Source organism: Delphinus delphis, chromosome 16, assembly GCF_949987515.2.
Source record: "Delphinus delphis chromosome 16, mDelDel1.2, whole genome shotgun sequence".
Lineage (NCBI taxonomy): Eukaryota > Metazoa > Chordata > Mammalia > Artiodactyla > Delphinidae > Delphinus > Delphinus delphis.
Window position 1 is genome coordinate 28,100,038 of NC_082698.1, and position 23,558 is coordinate 28,123,595.

At 41.5% G+C, this 23,558-nt stretch overlaps 1 protein-coding gene across 2 annotated transcripts in view; it reads left to right on the forward strand.

Moving 5' to 3' along the window:
• Window positions 1–10,099, forward strand: part of CPN1 (carboxypeptidase N subunit 1) — a 42,864-nt gene extending 32,765 nt beyond the window's left edge. Inside the window, exons 11-12 of one of the 2 annotated variants that reach the window (XM_060034266.1) lie at window positions 6,676–6,794; window positions 9,673–10,099. In XM_060034266.1, coding sequence (XP_059890249.1) covers window positions 6,676–6,794; window positions 9,673–9,831 — 278 coding nt within the window. In that variant the 3' untranslated portion in view covers window positions 9,832–10,099. The remainder of the gene's footprint in view (window positions 1–6,675; window positions 6,795–9,672) is intronic. The other variant, XM_060034267.1, reaches the window with a different exon arrangement.
• Window positions 10,100–23,558: the final 13,459 nt, after the last annotated feature.

A 23,558-nucleotide genomic window follows, 5' to 3' on the forward strand; every position in this document is an offset into this window, starting at 1 on the left:
CCAACCTTTGGAATCTGTAAGAGCTTCAGGGCCTGCTAGATTCTTTATTTTAAATTAATTAATTAATTTATTATTATTATTTTTTGGCTGCGTAGGGTCTTCCTTGCTGTGCGCGGGCTTTCTCTAGTTGCGGCAAGCAGTGGCTACTCTTCGTTGTGGTGCGTGAGCTTCTCACTGTGCTGGCTTCTCTTTGTTGCAGAGCACGGGCTCCACGCGGGCTGCAGTAGTTCTGGCATGTGGGCTCAGTAGTTGTGGCTCGCGAGGTTAGTTGCTCCGTGGCATGTGGAATCTTCCTGGACTAGGGCTCAAACCCATGTCCCCTGCATTGGCAGGCAGATTCTTAACCACTGCGCCACCAGGGAAGTCCCATAGATTCTTTTTTTTTTTTAATTTTATATTATTTATTTTTTTATACGGCAGGTTCTTATTAGTCATCCATTTTATACACATCAGTGTATACATGTCAATCCCAATCACCCAATTTAACCCACCCCCACCCCTGCTTTCCCCCTTGTGTCCATACATTTGTTCTCTACATCTGTGTCTCAATTTCTGCCCTGTAAACTGGTTCATCTGTACCATTTTTCTAGGTTCCACATATATGCGTTAATGTATGATATTTGTTTTTCTCTTTCTGACTTACTTCACTCTGTGTGACAGTCTCTAGATCCATCCATGTCTCAACAAATGACCCATTTTCGTTCCTTTTTATGGCTGAGTAATATTCTATTGTATATATGTACCACATCTTCTTTATCCATTCATCTGTCGATGGGCATTTAGGTTGCTTCCATGACCTGGCTATTGTAAATGGTGCTGCAATGAACATCGGGGTCCATGTATCTTTTTGAATTATGGTTTTCTCTGGGTATATGCCCAGGAGTGGGATTGCTGGATCATATGGTAATTCTATTTTAACTTTTTTAAGGAACGTCCATACTGTTCTCCATAGTGGCTGTATCAGTTTACATTCCCACCAACAGTGCAAGAGGGTTCCCTTTTCTCCACACCCTCTCCAGCATTTGTTGTTTGTAGATATTCTGATGATGCCCATTCTAACTGGTGTGAGGTGATATCTCATTGTAGTGCTGATTTGCATTTCTCTAATAATTAGTGATGTTGAGCAGCTTTTCATGTGCTTCTTGGCCATCTGTATGTCTTCTTTGGAGAAATGTCTATTTAGGTCTTCTGCCCATTTTTGGATTGGGCTGTTTGTTTTTTTTCTATTGAGCTGCATGAGCTGTTTATATATTTTGGAGATTAATCCTTTGTCTGACGATTCATTTGCAAATATTTTCTCCCATTCTGAGGGCTGTCTTTTCGTCTTGTTTATGGTTTCCTTTGCTGTGCAAAAGCTTTGAAGTTTCATTAGCTCCCCTTTGTTTATTTTTGTTTTTATTTCCATTACTCTAGGAGGTGGATCAAAAAAAGATCTTGCTGTGATTTATGTCAAAGAGTGTTCTTCCTATGTTTTCCTCTAAGAGTTTTATAGTGTCTGGTCTTACATTCAGGTCTCTAATCCATTTTGAGTTTATTTTTGTGTATGGCATTAGGGAGTGTTCTAATTTCATTCTTTTACATGTAGCTGTCCAGTTTTCCCAGCACCACTTATTGAAGAGACTGTCTTTTCTCCATTGTATATCCTTGCCTCCTTTGTCATAGATTAGTTGACTATAGGTGCATGGGTTTATCTCTGGGCTTTCTATCTTGTTCCATTGATCTGTATTTCTGTTTTTGTGCCAGTACTATATTGTCTTGATTACTGTAGCTTTATAGTATAGTCTGAAGTCAGGGAGTCTGATTCCTGCAGCTCCGCTTTTTTCCCTCAAGACTGCTTTGGCTATTTGGGGTCTTTTGTGTCTCCATACAAATTTTAGGATTTTTTGTTCTAGTTCTGTAAAAAATGCCATTGGTAATTTAATAGGGATTGCATTGAATCTGTAGATTGGTTTGGGTAGTATAGTCATTTTCACAATATTGATTCTTCCAATCCAAGAACATGGTATATCTCTCCATGTGTTGGTATCATCTTTGATTTCTTTCATCAGTGTCTTATAGTTTTCTGAGTACAGGTCTTTTACCTCCTTAGGTAGGTTTATTCCTAGGTATTGTATTCTTTGTGTTACAATGGTAAATGGGAGTGTTGCCTTAATTTCTCTTTCTGATCTTTTGTTGTTAGTGTATAGGAATGCAAGAGATTTCTGTGCATTAATTTTGTATCCTGCAACTTTACCAAATTCATTGATTAGCTCTAGTAGTTTTATGGTGTCATCTTTAGGATTCTCTTTTTTTTTTTTTTTCATCTGCAGTGACAGTTTTACTTCTTCTTTTCCAATTTTTTTTCCTTTAATTTCTTTTTCTTCTCTGATTGCCGTGACTAGGACTTCCAAAACTATGTTGAAAAATAGTGGTGAGAGTGGACATCCTTGTCTTGTTCCTGATCTTAGAGGAAATGCTTTCAGTTTTTCACCATTGAGAATGATGTTTGCTGTGGGTTTGTCATATATGGCCTTTATTATGTTGAGGTAGGTTCCCTCTATCCCCACTTTCTGGAGACTTTTTATCATAAATGGGTGTTGAATTTTCTCAAAAGCTTTTTCTGCATCTATTGAGATGATCATAGGTTTTTTATTCTTCAGTTTGTTAATATGGTGTATCACATTGATTGATTTGCATATATTGAAGAATTCTTGCATCCCTGGGGTAAATCCCACTTGCTCACGGTGTATGATCCTTTTAATGTGTTGTTGGATTCTGTTTGCTAGTATTTTGTTGAGGATTTTTGCATCTATATTCATCAGTGACATTGGTCTGTAATTTTCTTTTTTTGGAGTATCTTTGTCTGGTTTTGGTATCAGGGTGATGGGGGTCTCATAGAATGAGTTTGGCAGTGTTCCTTCCTCTGCAATTTTTTGGAAGAATTTGAGAAGGATGGGTGTTAGCTCTTCTCTAAATGTTTGATAGAATTCACCTGTGAAGCCATCTGGTCCTGGACTTTTGTTTGTTGGAAGATTTTTAATCACAGTTTCAATCTCATTACTTGTGATTGGTCTGTTCATATTTTCTATTTCTCCCTGGTTCAGTCTTGGAAGGTTATACCTTTCTAAGAATTTGTCCATTTCTTCCAGGTTGTCCAATTGATTGGCATAGAGTTGCTTGTAGTAGTCTCTTAGGATGCTTTGTGTTTCTGTGGTGTCTGTTGTAACTTCCTTTCATTTCTAATTTTATTGATTTGAGTCCTCTCCCTCTTTTTCTTGATGAGTCTGGCTAATGGTTTATCAATTTTGTTTATCTTCTCAAAGAAGCAGCTTTTAGTTTTATTGATCTATGCTATTGTTTTCTTAGTTTCTATTTCATTTATTTCTGCTCTGATCTTTATGATTTCTTTCCTTCTGCTAACTTTGGGTTTTGTTTGTTCTTCTTTCTCTAGTTCCTTTAGGTGTAAGGTTAGATTGTTTAGTTGAGATTTTTCTTGTTTTTGAGGTAGGCTTCTATAGCTATAAACTTCCCTCTTAGAACTGCTTTTGCTGCATCCCATAGGTTTTGGATCATTGTGTTTTCATTGTCATTTGTCTCTAGGTATTTTTTGATTTCCTCTTTGATTTCTTTAGTGATCTCTTGGTTATTTAGTAACGTATTGTTTAGCCTCCATGTGTTTGTGTGTTTTATGATTTTTCCCTGTAATTCATTTCTAATCTCATAGTGTTGTGCTCAGAAAAGATGCTTGGTATGATTTCAATTTTCTTAAATTTACTGAGGCTTGATTTGTGACCCAAGATGTGATCTATCCTGGAGAATATTCCGTGCGCACTTGAAAGAAAGTGTAATCTGCTGTTTTTGGTTGGAATGTCCTATGAATATCAATTAAATGTATCTGACCTATTGTGTCATTTAAAGCTTCTGTTTCCTTATTAATTTTCTGTTTGGATGACCTGTCCATTGGTGTAAGTGAGGTGTTAAAGTCTCCCACTATTATTGTGTTGCTGTCGATTTCCTCTTTTAGAGTGTTAGCATTTGCCTTGTGTATTGAGGTGCTCCTATGTTGGGTGCATATATATTTATAATTGTTATATCTTCTTCTTGGATTGATCCCTTGATCATTATGTAGTGTCCTTCCTTGTCTCTTGTAACATTCTTTATTTTAAAGTCTATTTTATCTGATATGAGTATTGCTACTCCAGCTTTCTTTTGATTTCCATTTGCATGGAATATCTTTTTCCATCCCCTCACTTTCAGTCTGTATGTGTCCCTAGGTCTGAAGTGGGTCTCTTGTAGACAGAATATATATGGGTCTTGTTTTTGTATCCATTCAGCAAGCCTGTGTCTTTTGGTTGGAGCATTTAATCCATTCATGTTTAGGGTAATTATCGATATATATGTTCCTATTACCATTTTCTTAATTGTTTTGAGTTTTTTTTTTTTTGTAGGTCCTTTTCTTCTCTTGTGTTTCCCACTTAGAGAAGGTCCTTTAGCATTTGTTGTAGAGCTGGTTTGGTGGTGCTGAATTCTCTTAGCTTTTGCTTGTCTGTAAAGCTTTTGATTTCTGCATCGAATCTGAATGAGATCCTTGCCGGGTAGAGTAATCTTGGTGTAGGTTCTTCCCTTTCATCACTTTAAGTATCTCATGCCACTCCCTTCTGGCATGTAGATTTTCTGTGAGAAATCAGCTGTTAACCTTATGGGAATTCCCTTGTATGTTATTTGTCATTTTTCCCTTGTTGCTTTCAGTAATTTTTCTTTGTCTTTAATTTTTGCCAGTTTGATTACTATGTGTCTCGGCGTGTTTCTCCTTGGGTTTATCCTGCCTGGGACTCTCTGGGATTCCTGGACTTGGGTGGCTATTTTCTCTCCCATGTTGCAGAAGTTTTCGACTATAATCTCTTCAAATATTTTCTCGGGTCCTTTCTCTCTCTCTTTTCCTTCTGGGACCCCTATAATGTGAATGTTGTTGCGTTTAATGTTGTCCCAGAGGTCTCTTAGGGTGTCTTCATTTCTTTTCATTCTTTTTTCTTTATTCTGTTCCACAGCAGTGAATTCCACCATTCTGTCTTCCAGGTCACTTATCCATTCTTCTGCCTCAGTTATTCTGCTATTGATTCCTTCTAGTGTAGTTTTCATTTCAGTTATTGTATTGTTCATCTCTGTTTGTTTGTTCTTTAATTCTTCTAGGTCTTTGTTAAACATTTCTTGCATCTTCTCGACCTTTGCCTCCATTCTTTTTCCGAGGTCCTGGATCATCTTCACTATCGTTATTCTGAATTCTTTTTCTGGAAGGTTACCTATCTCCACTTCATTTAGTTGTTTTTCTGGGGTTTAACCTTGTTCCTTCATCTGGTACATAGCCCTCTGCCTTTTCATCTTGTCTGTCTTTCTGTTAATGTGGTCTTTGTTCCACAGGCTGCAGGGTTGTAGTTCTTCTTGCTTCTGCTGTCTGCCCTCTGACCGCCCGTAGATTCTTATACCCTATTCATGCAAGGGTGGGGAATGTCTCATTCTAGCCAATCAACATACATTGAATATCACCAATTTCTCCAATAAGAGTCCATTTCCAACACCCCTTATGCGAAATTGACAAATTACTCATTTCAGTAACAGAAAAACTCATTTCTAACATTCATTATGCTACTTAGCAAAGCATCCAGTGTTGCTAAGAGATAAAGATAGCTGAAGCCCTTATAACAGCTGCATCTGGAATTGGGCCTTTCCGGTACAATGCTAGCTAACCACTCCTGGGTGTGAGCCCCTAATTGAAGAAAATGACAGCCCCCAGGGTATAACAAAGTATCCAACATATGCATTAAAACACACTGCTTTTGCTAAAGAATTTTAAAGTAAATTACATTTAATAGGGGGCAGAGAAGAGACTTCCTCATTATTTATTATCTGTCTCATTCTTGATTGCATTTATTTCAATTAGTCCTTGCTGTACAATTAAAAGAAATTTTAAAGGCACAGTCATAATTTATTCTAAAGAGATATAAAGTCATTAGCTAAAATGCTACATCCCTGCCATGAGAAACAGGCTTTCTTTTCAATTTTATTTTCCCCTTTTGATGGTGGTGGAAGAAATATTAGAAATAGGGTTCTCAAACTCAGATCTTTAGTGGAGCACCCCCACTCAATACAAGGTTACACACATACAACACCGCTGACAGCTGGCTGTCCAGACCATGTCCATTGGTGCGGGTTGTGCACTGCACGACATAAAGCAATCCATTTCTTTTCTGGTAGCTCATATTTTGTCAAAAAAGTTTTTGCCTCCGTCCTCATTATTTCTTTAAGTAGATGTCATTTCTTCACAATGACTTTTCAAACACTGAAACAGAGATTTCATGTTAGTCTCTTTACCAGGCAAAACATTCATAAATCTTTTGGCCTTTCTCCTAGTAACCCTTTACTGGACATGAGTTTGTGTTAAAATACAGGGTCTAAAATTACACACAGTACTCTCAGTGCAGAGCACAGTGAAACTTCTGCTTCCCAGGAGCTGAGGCCCATGCTCTTACAACGTCATGACAACCTATGATTGTTTTAGATCTTTGCCAGTTTCATCATGCTATTAAGAAAAATCAAGCTTGTGGTCAGCTAAAACCCTCAGATCATTTTTTCATATCAAGGCCTCACCTGGGGCAGATTTCTCATCAGCAGGCTGAGTTATATCCTTGTGACTTTTAGGTGACCATGGAGATTACTTCCGGCTGCTGCTTCCAGGTACCTACACTGTCACTGCCACAGCACCCAGGTTTGACCCAGAGACAGTGAGTGTGACCGTGGGTCCTGGGGAACCCAAACTGGTGAGTTAGGCTGACCTTTACAGAGCACTGTAAAGATCACTTATACAGAGTTACAAATAATCGATTGTATAGTTCTAATCTTTGCCAAGCTTCCCTCTTTCACTGTTTAAAAAAATATTCGTTGCTCTCATATGCTAATTTTTCTTCTGTCATTCTCCTATTACATCCTTACCCACTTCCTTTTGGTTTTTCCTTTTCCTTCTGTTTAACATAGCATAATGATTAAAACACTACCTGATTCTAAATCCAGCTCATTTGTCCACAGATCTTGGACAAGCTACCTGATCGCTCTCATTCTCAGTTTCTTCCTCTGTAAATTGGTAATAATAGTGCCTCCTTCACAAGAGGTTGAAATGAGAAAGTGCATGTAAAGCCTTTAGTACAGTGACTTACACGTAGAAAGTGCTCAACAAATGTTAGTTCGTGAATCCCAGAGACCTTGCCCAGATACACAGGCTTACGTTCTTCTGCGCCATCAGCAAGGACTGCCACCAGATGGCACTCTGCCCCCTTCTGATGCCCATGTGCCCAGGCAGCCTTGCTTTCCACTCACCTCAGCAAAGAGCCAGCTGCACTCCAATATTCAGCTCTCCAAAAGGTTTTCTTTTATAGATAGGATGAGAAGCAAAGAACTGTTTTGATCTACAGCCTGGACCTTTTTAGCTTTGGTCGTATTAGATCGTGATCTCAGAGGCAAAGAGGCTCAAAGATCATGGACACTAATCCTCTGGTTTCTCAAACGAGGAAAAGGTAATGATGCCATCCTGGTTAATGAGCATCTATGGACCTTTTTCTCATGTCAGGTCTTCCCTCCTCAGTCTGTCCTGTTCCTTCTCTATACATCCCAAGAGCTTAGCAGACCCTCCCTCTCCTTTCCCTGTTAACTCAGTGCAGTCAAGTTTCTTGCCTTTTCAAATAGTTATAGGTACTATTCATTGAACAGCCACTATGTGTCAGACATTATCTGAGAGCTTTCCAGAATTATCTCATTTAACCTTCATAACAATCCTGTAAGGTAGATCTACATATCCCCATTTGTGGCTGAGGAAAGTGAAGCTTAGAGAACATAAGTAACTTGTCCAATACCACACAGTGAGTAAGTGGGAGCCGTGATTCCAGCCTCTGTGGGGCTTTCAGGACTGCCTTCTTAGCCAGCCTGTTACAGGGCCTCGAGCTAAGCTCACAACCTCTGTTCATAATCCCTTATTTTAACACAAGGATGAAGGTCAAGAGCTCCTTAAATCCTTTGAAAATTCCTCTGAAATTTCTAGACAGTTCCCCCTTTCCCCTCCACTCCCATCTCCTGCAGGATATAAACGACTTCTACTTGCAGATGCAGGGAACAGAGTAACTCTTCCCTGGCAGCCTGTTACCTGGTCCCAATTTCCCTACCAGTGCATCCTCTTTCCCTTTTTTCTTGTTATCCCCCTGCTCCTCATCTACCCTAAAATCAAACGACTGTTATGCAGCTGCTTACAGAAGTCTTGCACTACATGCAAGTCTATTCAATTGCAAATTCAAACAGGGACAAATCCTCTTAAGTAACAAATTCTGCTTCAAAAGATCTCATCTCCTTTGTCATATAACCTTTAAATTAATTAACATAACACATCATTGTATCAAATATAACTCAGAGGGGGGAAAATCTGTCTTTTGGATACAATTCTCAGATACAGTCACAACTAAGAATACATTTATTGATCCCAGCTGAGTCTTTTCCCATTCTAAAGCAGAGATCCATTTGGTTGAGGGAAAAGAAAAAAGATCATTTACTAGAGGGTTTTCATGCTGCAATTAAAACTCTTTAAAGTATCTCCAAGAGTCCAGTGTTTTCCCCTTGGCTTTCCCCACTGCCTTCCAGATGTCCCACTCCTTTAATTTCCTCTGTCCTCCCCTCATTTTGTTGTCGCTCTCTCTCTCTCTCTCTCTCTCTCTCTCTCTTTCTCTTTCTCTCTTTCGTTTCCTCGATCCTTATATTACTATATAGGAAATAGTACTAATACAGTGTAATTGGCTCTGATTTCTCCCGCTTTGGGAGAGCTAGCAGAAAAGCTGGCTGTGGTTTGTTGTGAAAGGGGCAAGAAATAACCCCGTGAAGAGGTCTGTCTGTCACATGTTTTCCAACTCCCCTCTGGCTTCAGCAGCTCACACTGTTCCCAGGGCCTGAAAGCCAAGGATGCCTCTGGGGAGTGTGGTTAGAACACTGTGCCACACCCTCACCTTTTCCTTCCTGGGACAGCTCTATGGCTTCTGCACAACCAGCACATCCCACACTTGTCAGTCAGAAGCATCTTTACCTCTGTGTGTATGGCCAGAAGGGAAGTTTCAATGTACTGCTGGAAACAGTACATTAATGCGCATGGACACTGGGAATTTAAGAGTCCATACTAACAATCTGTATCATCTCTACTGTCTCTGTTTCCAAACAATCATGACAGAAAGTTTAGCTCTGAAGGTCTGAGGCACTCTTTGGCGTTCCTGAGCACAGCGCCTATGATTCACAGAGTCAGCGTAAAGGGGATTATTGTGGCACCATCAATCTTAGTTCTTGTGCTGAACAACAGTATCGGTAAAATCCCGGTTTGAGGTGTAGATGTAATTTTTTCTATTACAAATAAATAAATGTACATTAAGTTCATGTCGATATACCCTATGTATCACCAGTGATTATGTACCACTTTGAGGGGAATGTTAGCCAAGCCTGTGTGACACCACCAATGCTGCTCTGGGTGGTTGCTGTGATATTCTCCTTGGTCCCTTGTCCTCAGAACCCGGAACCATGGTAAAACAAGGTCCAAACTGGTCTTCCGACAATTTCAATCCTAGGAAATGGAAAACTGATTCCTGTGCTCTCCTAGCTTCTTTTTCTTTTTTCCAGGTTAATTTCCAACTCAAGAGAAGCACCCCTCCAGCAGCCCCTAAGAGGAGAGGCCCCAACTCAGGGCATAGAGGCAGAGTCTTACCAAAGAAAGTACAGCCCCGGGCAGCTAGGAAAAAAGAGATGATGGTGAAACAGTCCCAGAGAGTCCCTGCCTGAAATCCACAGTCCCCGGGGCAACACTTTTGAAAGGCTTTGTTCCCACTCTCACACCAGATGAAGCATTCTTTCTATTTTATTATCTGAGACATATTTAAATATAAACATATTCAGAACAACTCAGAATGGTCTCCATCTGTTCCAGGGGTAAACCCTCTGATGCAGCAGTACATGCATGCAGTGGTGTTCAGTAAGATTTTCTGATTCTGAGGGTATGGTTTAGGTCCAGCAGGCTCTATGCCAGTCTACGCTGTGCCCAGAGACTGGTTCTGGCTGGTTAGTCACTATCTCTAGAGTCTAGCAGAGAGCCTGCAACACAGTAAGTAACCAATGAAGGTTTCTGGATGAATGGCTGAAAGGCTGAAATGATCCATCATTACATAGCAAGACCAGGTGACCAATTCTTCTGAAATCCCAGAGGACTGTTTCAACAAGAGCCAATAGTTTCTTATTAAGAAAAGGATTTCACACACAAATACCTAGTCCCACTGCTTCATACATGGGCATTTTAAATAATATGCATCTTTCAAACATTTTCTGGGCGTATAAGTGTAATGCAGATGCCCCTGTGGAATGACTGTGTCCTGACCCTGTGCCAGGGTCAGGACAGCACTCTCCACCCCACTGAGTTCTCCAGAACGAACCCATTTGTACTAAAAGTGTTATTAAGCAAAGTAGACGTCACTGAAGATTTTGAAGGCATGTGTAGTCTTTCATCACACATCAGTCAAGTTCATAAACCTCCACTGGGCATGCTGGGGTTCCCAAGTACCCTGTCCCCAGGGCTTGCTGGGGGTTCTTTACCCATCATCACCCATTTCAGGGAGCCTCAGCGAGACAGGGCAGAGGCTCCATTTCCCCCGACTTGCTCTACCTCCCCCCACCTTGTCAGCCTCCCCCACTGGCGCCCCAGCCTCTAACTCACCCAGACCTTGCTTAACATTGAGCAAAGTAGCTGCTCTCAGCAAGTATTCCCACACCCACCAGAAAACAAGAGGTGCTCTAGCTGTGACAGTCCACCCTCTGTAGGAGGCCATTCAAGATCAGGAGTAACACATGATTTACTTCTGTCACTTGAGCAATCTCTCAATCTGCGGTTAAAAGGGAAACAGAAGAAAAATATGCCTTTTCCCATTTAAAAAGGAAATCCTCTCCTCAGGTGATGTTTCCTTTCTTCCCAATTTTAATCCCGTATCCCTTGGTTCCCTTCTTATTGTTAGAAAGAAGGAGCTACTTGGGGGGGCTCTTTTCAATTCAGTGAGACTTTGTGCCTGAGGTTGCCATATGCAGTCGATTTTTCCAGATTGTCTGAATATATCACTTACTTTGATTTCACCTTCCCTCGTACATAGCCATTTAGCAGAGCTGATGTTTGCAAAGTATGGTCACAGTGCTTTCTCTGGCCCAACCGTATGCTTTTATTTATTCATTTACTCATTCATTCATGCAGGGGACATTCATTGAGTCCTTGCTCTCAATAAATGCAGAGAATACAAAGAGAAATAAGATACAGCTCATTATCTCAGGGCTGCCGTGACCTAGTTGGGAAGACAAATAGGTCATTACATTGCCTTGTGATAATTGCTGTGAGGCAGTGAACTCTGGGGCAGGGGGATGGGGAGACTGTGCGAAGGGCCCTACCATAGTCTTGGGAAGATCAGGAAAGGCATATCAGAGTTCGTGAAGTCTACGGTGACATGTAATAAGGTCGGATAAATAGGCATTGGCCAGGGGGAGAGAAATGGGGTGCAAGAGTTAGGTTGAGGGGACTGCAAGTACCGAGGGCTGGAGGCTCTGGAGAGGGCGGCCTTTAGGGAGCTGCAAGAAATTCAGCACAGGGGGAGTGAGTGAGGTGCCCCGAGAGGCCAGTGGGGTGGGGAGGGGCGAGACCGTGCAGGACCTTTGAACCATATTACAGAGCTTGGACTTTATCCTGAGAAGAACAAGGAGCCATTGGAGGGTTCCACTGAGGGGAGCAACAGAATCAGATTTAGAGCCATCACCCTGGCTGCGGCCTCAAGAGCTGGCTGGAGCAGCGGCAAGGCTGACTCAGTGAGAAGGCTGCTGAGAGCCGGGTGAGAAGGTGGCCCAAACTGGGGCTGGGCAACAGGGGTGGGGACCACCAGGCAACTCATGAGTTACCCAGAGGGCTTCCTGTCAGCCTCCGATGGCTTCACTGCCCTCTTCAAGATTTGCAGCCATCTCATTCAGACCCTCCCAGCCTGCCATCCTGAGGATTTTAAGCACTAAAGGAGATGCAGGTTTTCAACCAAACCTTAAAGGCTATCCTGAGTAAAATTCACCCAAGCAGGAGGTGATAATACGGACAGAATATTATATGGAAAATACAGGGTCTGGCCGTGACTGTACAAAAATTTCTCAATATGGAGGAAGGATGTGAAATCAGAGCTGATGGCGGAGAGAGAGGGCAGGATTCAGCGAACAAGAAGGAACGTCCTCCAACTTTGAGTCCAGCATTCTCCTGGGCAGGAGCCTTTCTATTTTATGTCTAGGATTTTATTTTAAAGAGGAAGTCTTCCGTACAAAATGCCAGCCTAGATAGATAATGTTTCCCAAAGGGGTAGAATACTGTAGTTAAAGGCATGGATTTTGGACTCTGACAGACCTGAGTTTTAATCCTAGCTCTGCTCCTTATTTGCTGCATGACCTTGAACAAGTAACTTACCTTCTCTGAATCATGGTTCTCATATGGAAAAAAGAAATGGAAATAATATCTACCTTCACTTGGAATTAAAGGCGAGACTCTCATAACTCAGTAGGGAGGGGAAGGCAGCTCCTGCCCTGGACCCTCCTCAGAGGATTATCACTCATCAAACTAGTCGATTGTAAACCAGTGAGGCTGACAGGGACATCATGGACTTAGGGGTGCAAAGGGGAGTTTGGAAGTGAGGCAGATCCCGAGGAGCTGAACCCAGCCTATTCTGTCTCTCTCTTTTTTTTTTTAAATCTCATGTGCTGGAAGGTCTTTGTTTGTTCCATATTCTTCCTAGCACTTTTCCTTCCAGATTGAAGATTTTTTTGACACAGTGATTTTCCTCATGTGACTAGATAGGAGAATTTCCAATTTTCAGACAGGATGATACCTAATGACTGTTGGACCTGGTACTGGTGCCTGAAGAAGTTTCTGCTCTGGTAAGCTGTGATTACCTTACCTTTTCATTTTACTCTGCCCAGCACTCAGAACAGTGCCTGGTATATATAAACACAGCAAACATATTTGTTGAGTGAATAATTCCAGAATTATTTTCATATTTTTTCCTCATCCTCTCCTCTTTTACTATTTTTCTTCTTTTATCTAGTATAGTTTTGAGCATGCTTTTTTTTTTTTTTTATGGTACACGGGCCTCTCACTGTTGTGGCCTCTCCCATTGTGGAGCGCAGGCTCCAGACGCGCAGGCTCAGCGGCCATGGCTCACGGGTCCAGCCGCTCTGCGGCATGTGGGATCTTCCCAGACCGGGGCACGAACCCGTGTCCCCTGCATCGGCAGGCGGACCACTGCGCCACCAGGGAAGCCCCTGAGCATGCATTTTTAAAATTATTATTATAAACCTTGGTAGGCCGAATTCTAAAATGAGTCCCCATGACCCCTGCCCTTGTATAATCCCTCCCCTTGCAGGTGGATGTGACTGTGATAAGATATCACTCCCCTACTTATGTTCCACTATATGGCAAGAGGATTTTGCAGATGTGACCAAGGTTCCAAGCCAGTTGGTTCTGAGCTAATCAAACCGGAGATTATCTTGGGTGGACCTAACCTAAACTGACCAGCCTTTTATAAGCAGAGAGTTTCTCTCCCAGGCCTGGGAGGAAGAAAGCAGACAGATAGGTTGTGAACTGCCTGTGAAGAGAAGCAGCCCCTAGGAGATGTGAGTGGTGCCAGGCAACAGCTGGCAAGAAAATGGGGACACAGTTATAGACCCACAAGGAGATGGATTGTGTCAACAGCTCGAAGCAGCTTGAGCCCACACTTGGGTGCAGCCTTGTGAGATGGCAGCAGGGGAGCCAGCTAAACCATGTCCAGACCCCTGACCAGTAGAAACCAGGGGATAATACACTCATGCCATTTGAAGCCTCGACATTTATGCTAAGCTGTTGCACAATAATAGAAAACTAATATACAAACTATCTCAAATTGTTTTGTAAATTAGGATATAAACCAATAAAACACAAATAACCCATTGTGATCACCCTACGGAGTGGTATGGCTGCCATGCTTCTACCTCATATAGAATGTATGTGAAACAAAGAACAGGGAAAAACAGAACCATACAACTCTTTTTAAATAAGATGGCTGGTATAGTCAAGAGTTCAAGAGTACATGTCTCTGACAGCAGGGACTTCAGCCTTTGGATAACTGTAGTTTCTTGCTTACAGTAGTTCCCATTATTTGCACCAAATTGTTTGGTACTGGATTGTGGAGATGTACCACTGGCACAAATACTAAAGCAAGAGAAAATTTAAAGCCTGTCCAGAGACGCTGTAGACAGAACTCTTCTTTAAATGGAGGCTCTTCTGCCCTTCCCAAAGAGCGAAAATCAATAAACAGTGTGTAACATCCTGAACTTTTCTACCCACCTTCAGGACACTTCGAAGGAAAAGCAGGAACAGGAGCCCTCTTAAGTAGCCAAACGTAATTTCTCCCAGTTGGAAATTTTATTCTAAAACAAAAAGATCCCAGTACAGTGGTGTCAAGTTTTTATCTGCGAAAGACCCAAGATATGGATTCAGAGCAGTTCATTCACCTGACAGATAGTTGAGTCCTTTTATGAATCAGACCCTGTGTTATCTGTGTTAAGAGTCAGGGAGATGGTGGTAAACCAGAGAGACATGGTTCCTACCTATTTGGATTCTGAGGGTTTGAGGGAGAGACAAAGAATAAAACAAGTTCGTTAAACAAATACATAAAAAGAATTACTAGCTGAGAAGTGGTACTGAGAGAGGAAATGCCAGGGGATCTATTGGAAATAGGATGGTTAAGGAAGACTTCTCTGAAGAGGTGATATTTGGGCTGAGATACAAAGGATAAGAAAAATAAAGACTTACAAAGAATAGGAATGAAAAGTACAGGCAGAAGGAGTAGCAAGGCCAAGGACCCTGCAGCAGGAAAGAGCCTGGCTGCTTCGAGCAGCTGCATCTCCTGGGTCTAAGGATGTGTGTGTGTGTGTGTGTGTGTGTGTGTGTGTTTGTGTTTGTGTGTTTAGCTTCCCAATCTATGATCTAACATCCTAGAAGCCTAACCCAGCATAGGTCCAAGACACAGCATAGCATCCAGACCACATTTAGTGTAGTCATAAGTGAGCCAATAAGATTCACTTTTTCCATGGCCACAGAAAACGCCCCTAACAAGACCAGCCATCTCAAAAACAAGGATTGAAAAAGTGGAACACACTGGTTTGGGACAAATCTGCCATCAGAATGGGAGAAGTCAAAGTTGATGTGTCTGGAGCATCATCTTCACATATGTGGTACGATGATTTGTCTAATACAGACTCCCAACACATACCCTGTACCAACACTGTCATGCCCACCGTCTGCCTAGTATATTACTTCACTTCAACTTTAACACTAATTTCATTCTGGCTATTAAGCCTGAGTAAACATTCCTCCTGGGCAAATGCCTAAGCAAACATCACTTCTCTCCCTCCTCCCAAAAGTTAAATTCCACTATGTATAAAGGCTTTTTCCCCTCTCACTTTCTCTTATTTCTCCCCTCTGCACTTACTGTTCCTGCCCACGCCCCTTCCCCTCATGGGTCTTTCCCTCTCCTACCTTCATTCTCTTCACTTCCCACACATTCCCTGCACCTTTGCCCTCACTCCATCAAGGGCCCTGCTGCATGTGGGATGTGGCTTCACCTAGAAGCAAGAGACCTGGAGCCATTGCCACATGGGTGACCAGCAGCTAAGGAGAAGCCTTCAGGGGTGGTGCCTATTTCTGCTGACACATCGCTTCTTATTGCACAGCCCCAGGGAGCAGGCAGATAAAACCATCACGTGGATCCATGCCTACCCCACAGGAGGAGGGAGGAAAGGCCTCTTTGACTTCCTTTCAGATTGTCTCACATGAGGCCTTTGGAATAAAGAGTCCATCCTGGGCATTAGATCAAAGGAGTCGAGTGAATTTCCTTAAATCCTTTCTGGACTCAGTTGAAGTACAAATAAACTGAGAAATAAAAGGATCACAACTCTATTATTTTTTGTATATCCAAATATAGTATTTTACATACACTGTAGTTTATAGCAGACTTATTTCACAGACAGTTTAAAAAGAAATTTCTTTAATGGAAGGTGCTATGGACCGAATGTTTGTGTCCCCCCCAAATTCATACATTGAAGCCCTAATGTGATGGTATTTGGAGATGGAAACTTTGGAAAGTCAGTAGGTCACAAGGGGGAAGCCCCCATGGTGGCGCTGGTGTCCTTATAAGAAGAGGAAGAGAGCTAGCTCTTTCACTCTCTCTGCCACGTGAGGCTACAAGAAGGCCATCTCCAAGCCAGGAAGCAGGTCTTCACCAGAACCTGGCCATGCTTGGCATCCTGATCTCAGTCTTCCCAGCCTCCAGAACTGTGAGAAATAAGTGTTTGTTGTTTGAGCTACCCAGTCTTGGTAATTTGTTATAGCAACTGGAGCAGACTAAGACAGAGGGATAGATAAAGGGTCTGCTAACTTTCTATTTTAGACTAACTTTCTATTAAGGACTATTAGAAAAATATAATTGCAATCTACCATCACCATGAATTCATAAACTCTCTAATGCCAAAAATTAGAAAGATATAATCTCAGAATTAAAAACTGTTATCGGGCTTCCCTGGTGGCGCAGTGGCTGAGAGTCTGCCTGCCGATGCAGGGGACACGGGTTCGTGCCCCGGTCTGGGAAGATCCCACATGCCGCGGAGCGGCTGGGCCCGTGGGCCATGGCCACTGAGCCTGCGCGTCCGGAGCCTGTGCTCCGCAACGGGAGAGGCCACAACAGTGAGAGGCCCGCATACCACCAAAAAAAAAAAAAAAAACTGTTATCAATGAAATTATTTTTCTCATTTTGCTAGGGAACAGTAAACATTTCATCTCAGACTAGCACTTCTGAACCAGTAGTTTAAAGATGGGACCGTTAGTGGTTCAAATAACTAAAAATTTGTAAGAAGGGTTTTCGGACACGGCTGGATCCAGGTGCCCCAGTTATGTGGGCTGGAATCTTTCTCCACTTCTTGATTTCATTGTCTTCAGTGGCGACTGCCTTCTCACACAGGTGCTCCCTTGCAGGACTAGATGACTCATAGCAGCTTCAAGCTTGTATTCTACCAGCCTAGCAACAAACTATTGATTCTTGGGCCTGACTCTCAAGAGCACAAATTGGGTGACATGTCTGTCCCAAAAACCATCATGGTGACTCTGATTGGTGAATCTGGCGTTGTATGCCCACTCCCAGAAGGCAGAGGGTGGGTATGGGAAACCAGTGTAGGAGAGTTGGTTCCCGTCTTTTAAAAAAAACAAAACACTGTTACCAAATAAAAAAGAATGGATGATTATGGACAATAACAACAAAAGAACATTACAATTTTATTAAAATCAAGCACTGTTATAATTTTACTATGACTCTTAACTCAAGTGAACTCAGTCATTCAACAAACATTTATCAGACACACCTATGTGCCAGGCACTTTGCTAGGCAATAGGACACAAAGATAAATCCACTAGTCTCTGCCTTTGATGAACTCAGCTAATGTGAGGAGAGGGAGAGGTGGACAATGTTTACAACAGTGTGTGAAGTGGCTGAGATCAGCCCTGTCAGAGGACTGAATCATAGTCCTCGTTAGTTCCTTACTTTGCTTGACTAATATAGACCTGACTTAGTACAGCTTCAAGTTGGATGACGCCTTTATGTGAAACACTTTACACTAATTTCAAACAGATATATATCATGTAGGAGGTGGGGGTAGGACGGACATGAACTTGACCACAGTTCATTAAGAGACAGCTATGTGGTCCAGCTCCTTAAGCAGGTAATACATTCCCAGACTGTGTTAAAGAAGCACAGTGTCATATCAAAAGAGCACAGTTCCACCAGGCCGCACAAGAGTCAGCCTTCCTCTGGAGTGTGATTTATAGCTCCCAGAACATCTTCAGGAAGGACATTGAAGGTCATGATGTCACTAAGTCTCATGGATGCACCAGGATAAAACATTGCCAAGAGAAGAAAAACACGGCCGCTTCAGAGAAAAGTTCTGAAACTGAGTGGGGAGCCCACATTGCACAGTGGAAAGAAAGACTTTGGCAGATGGTGGTTTGAATCCTAGCTTTGTCATTTACAAGCTCTGTTATCTTGGGCAAATCAGGTATTTCCCAAAATATGGGTAAAGTATCACAAGTAGTACTTAAATATTCTTTAGGACAACTCAAGTGGTGCATGAGCCAATTTTGCTTGATGTTCTGATCAAGCAATAAATTACCTAGAAAGTTATTCTTTTAACAATTTCTTTCCATCTTCCTGAATGTATCAAGGAGAAAGTTTCTTTTTGGTTCTAACTTTCTAACACTGACTAGTTTCGGTTTTTTTTAACAAATGGAGAGTAGCCCTCAAGCTCAGAATTAGAATTTAATCACCATTTGGGGGCTTCCCTGGTGGCGCACTGGTTAAGAATCCGCCTGCCAATGCAGGGGACATGGGTTCGAGCCCTGGTCCACGAAGATCCCACATGCCGCGGAGTAGCTAAGCCTGTGCGCCACAACTACTGAGCCTGTGCTCTAGAGCCTGCGAGCCACAACTACTGAGCCCGTGTGCCACAACTACTGAAGCCTGCGCACCTAAAGTCCGTACTCCGCCACAAGAGAAGCCACCGCAGTGAGAAGCCCATGCACTGCAACAAAGAGTAGCCCCCACTAGCCGCAACTAGAGAAAGCCCACGTGCAGCAACGAAGACCCAATGCAGCCAAAAATAAATTAATTAATTAATTAAAAATAAATAAATAAAAGAACTAAAAACATTTTAAAAAGTAACCATTTTGTTTTCATTGTATTTGTTTTAAAGATTACCTCCTATTAATTACAATCTATATACTGGTTTTGCGTTTATGGGAGTGGTACAAAATTTCCCTTAAAAAGCGAAATGAGTAAATTTAAATTAAAATATTTTAAAAGTTATAAAGGTGGTGTGCCATTTAGTCAAGAACTATTGTGATGGTTTTCTGAGAGTGCAAGATTATGGCAAAAAGTGGTATAGGAATGACTAAAGTATGGGAAGTGTGGAAAGCACTAGGCCAGCTGTTTAACCCCAGGGAGCCTCAGTTCCTCATTTTTAAGCTAAAGATAACAATTACTTGCTGGGTTGTTGTCATGATACGTGCTAAGAAAAAACAACCAATATTATTTGGAGAAGGAAATGATGACCTTGATTATCTTTCTTCATTATTGTAGACAACCTGGGAAAGAAAATAAAGATGGTTTATAAATTACTTTTCAAGAATTATTGATTCTATTCAAATGGGGGAACCCAGGTTCTGTTTCTTGGGGTAATAACTTTTTTTCTGATTAATAAAAGAAAAAAAATAGGGACTTCCCTGGTGGTCCAGTGGTTAAGACTTCGCCTTCCAATGCAGGGGGTGTGGGTTTGATCCCTGGTCGGGGAGCTAAGATCACACATGCCTCGAGACCAAAAACCCAAACATAAAACAGAAGCAATATTGTAAAAAATTCAATAAACACTTTAAAAAATGGTCCACATCAAAAAAGAATCTTAAAAAAAAGAAAAAAGATAATATATGGTAAGTTCTTAACATAAGGCTAGCTCTCAGTAAACATTTACTATAAACTTGTCTTCAGTATTTCAGCTTCCCTTTTCTTTCCTTCCCCTATCTCCTTCTAGATTCCCAAATATCTTCTGTCTTTCTTGTCTCCTCATGGAAATAGGAAGAGATCTGGTAGTGTCACTTAAATATGTTTTGATGGATACACAAGAGAATGAGTTTTTTCCAAAATATTACCTCAACTAGGCATTAGCATTTTAAGGTAGATTTGTTTGTTTGCCAGTTTGATTTTTACTTCCAATTATGAAAGAATTTCCTGTTCCTCATTAAACCAATTTCAAGCTTCTGCAAGCAGATGGGAAGAGAAGAAGCCCCTAGGAAACACTATATTAATATATAAGAACAACCCTTAAGATAAACATGATACAGTCCTTTTTTTGAATTCAGAACTTCCTTACAAAACGGGAATTGGCTTTACTTTTGCCAGCTAGGGTCTATTCCTAAATGGAACCAAATGGCCTCCATTGTCTTCTTCTAGGACCTGGCCTTGCCTCCGCCCAAGTCCACTAGACAGATACCCTCTCTCAAAAATCACCCTGGACTCCTCCCTTCCCCAAGGGAGAACCAGACTTCCCCCAGCCTGCCTTCCTCCACTCAACTAGAGTCCCCTCCTTTCTGTCCCGCTGCATTCTGGCACCAGTTTAATGAATAGTTATTAGTGTTTCCAAGTGCTCTCTTCTTTCTCTGACATAGAAGACTAAACCTATGCCTTCTATATTCTACCACTAAGTTGCTCCAGAGGGAAACCTTGGGGAGTTGCCTTTGATTTGCAGCAAAACCATGGACACTGTTAGTGACGCAGTCCATCATAACAGCGATGGATACTTGAGTGTGTACTAACACGCTGGATTTAGGTTCAGACGTGAGATCAGAGGATGACATGCCTAAATAAGTTTGATCAATGAGATTAATCAAAATGCACAGGAATTGATTTGGGTTTATTGAGGATCATCCAGGGAAAAAAACAAACTTCTTAATATCGCACACGCAGATACTATTATTATTGCTAACAAAGAAGTTCCACATACATTTACCTCTTTTGATCCTTTTCATTTCAGTCCCTTCAACTGAGGATATTTTACAATGTATCAATACATTGACTTAAAATGAAATTCAAACTCCTTATCATGGCCCATCAGGCCCAGGATTATCTTCACCCTTGTTTGTTTTATAATTTCATCCCACAGTACTTTCTTTCTTTCTCACACAGCCTTCTCTTCTGTTCTGAAACTGAGAAAGTTGTTTTCCACTTCAGGGCTTTGCACCTTCAGTTTCTCCCGCTAGAAAGGTACTTCCTCAGCTCTTTACATGGCTGATTCCTTCTCATCATTTTGGTCGCAAGTAAACGTTATATCCCCAGAGACTTCCCTGACCACCAACCACTATATCCAAAGGTTTCCACTTCTTACTTTGGCCCTTATCAGACCAGATCCTCATCTAAACCACAGAACACAGTGATTCTGTACTCACTTCTCTCAAGGACTGTGTATAACTTGTACCATTCCCCTTGCGTGGGAGAGACGTTAGTTCGTTACATACAATGGATGCCTAGGGCATTAGGGTTTAATTCTCTATGATCTAATTTATCATATCATCTAGGTTATTTCCTTCGCAGCATTCACCATACCCTGTAATTATTTGGCTTACCATTTGTTTATCTATTGTCTGTTACCGCACTCTAGAATGTGAGCTCCATGAGAGCAGGGTGCTTATCGGTTGTCCTTGTCAGGCTGAATCCCAAACATCCAGCATGATGCTTGTCGCATTGCAAACGTTACATTGTAAATCTTTGTTGATGAGTGAAAGAATATTATTTTGATGATTCAGAATCTTCACGATGCCCTAGGGCAGTGGTTCTTAAACTTTAGTGTACCCACCAAAGAACCCACTTCCAAAGATTTAGATTCAGTAATCAGATCATTCTGAAACTGACTCTTTTAGGTAAAAGAAACAGGTCCCAGTCGGGCTGGGTGTACATTAAGACATCCAAAGTTGTTTTCTTTTCTTTTTTTGTGGCCATGCTGCACGGCTTGCAGGATCTTGGTTCCCTGACCAGGGATCGAACCCGGACTCCCGGCAGTGGAAGTGTGGAGTCCTAACCATTGGACCATCAGGGAATTCCCAGTTGTTTTCTTTTTTAAATGAAATGCTTGATTTTAATTTCATTTTGCTTTCATGTGGCATACTTTTTAAAAAAATTTTTATTGGAGTATAGTTGATTTACAATGTTGTGTTAGTTTCAGGTGTACAGCAAAGTGAATCAGTTATACATATACATTTATCCACTCTTTTTTAGATTCTTTTCCCATATAGGCCATTACAGAGTACTGAGTAGATTTCCCTGTGCTATACAGTAGGTCCTTATTAGTTATCTATTTTATATATAGTAGTGTGTATATGTCAATCCCAATCACCCAATTTACCCCTCTTCCCTCATGTGGCATACTTGACTCTGTCCAAAAACCATTGAAAAATATATCCCCAGAACACAAACAAAATTGTGGTTAACTAAATAGGAACAGTATCTTCAAAAATAAAGGCAATGGATTTGTAACGTTAATTACTTACTACTGAGAGAAGAAAAGTCACTATCTTACAGGCAAATGAAGCATTTGCTGACAGTTTTGTCGAAATCCAGAATATTGATATTTTACCAGAAAGTTTTCTGCCCACAATGTGCACATGCATCAAAAAGCAAAGGAGGAAAACAGTATGGCAGTTCCTCAAAAAATGAAGCATAGAATTATCATGTGACCCAGCCATTCCATTTCTGGGTATATACACAAAAGAACTGAACGCAGGGATTCAGACAGATATTTGTACACCCATGTTCACAGAAGCATTATTCATGATGGCCAGAAGGTAGAAGCAAACGTTGGATGGAAAACATCCATTGACAGATGAATGTATAAACAAAATGTGGTATGTGCATACAAGGTAATATCATTCTACCTTAAAAAGGAAGGAAATTCTGACACATGCTATAACATGGATGAAACTTGTGAACCTATGCAAAGTGAAATAAGCCAATCACAGAAGACAAACACTGCGAATTCCCTGGCAGTCCAGTGGTTAGGACTCCAGGCTTTCACTGCCAAGGGCCGGGGGTTCGATCCCTGGTCAGGGAACTAAGATCCCCCAAGCCGTGCTGTGCGGCAAAAACTAACAAACAAACAAACAGAAAAGACAAACACTGTATGATTCCACTTACAAGAGGTACCTGGAGTAGTCAAATTAATAGAGACAGAAAGCAGAATGGTGGTTGTCAGGGACTGGCAGGAGAGAGGAATGAGGAGTTAACGTTTAATGATTACAGTTTCAGTTTGGGAAGATGAAAAAGTTCTGGAGATGGATGGTGGTGATGTAATGTGAATGTACTTAATGCCATAGAACCATACACTTAAAAACGTTAAAAATGATAAACTTTATGTTACATGTATTTTAACACACACACACGCACCACTAGAAAGGAGAAATAGCTGATGAAAAATTTGAAATACCTCCACTTACAGTGGGGTTATGTCCAGTGGGGTTAAGCCCATGGTAATTTGAAAATATCCTAAGTCGAAAAACCATTTAATACACCTAACCTACCCAACATCATAGCCTAGCCTACCTTAAACGTGCTCGGAACACTCACATTAACCTACAGTTGGGCAAAATCATCTAACACAAAGCCTATTCTACAATAATGCATTGGTTATCTCATGTAATTTGTTGAGTACTGTACTGAAAGTGAAACCCAGAATGGTTGCATGAGTACAGAACGGCTGTAAGTGTATCGGTGGTTTCCCTCCTGATCCTGTGGCTGACCGGGAGCTGCGTCACTGTCGCTGCCCAGCATCAGGAGAGAGTATCCTAGAGCATATCGCCAGCCCGGAAAAAGATTGAAATTCAAAATTCT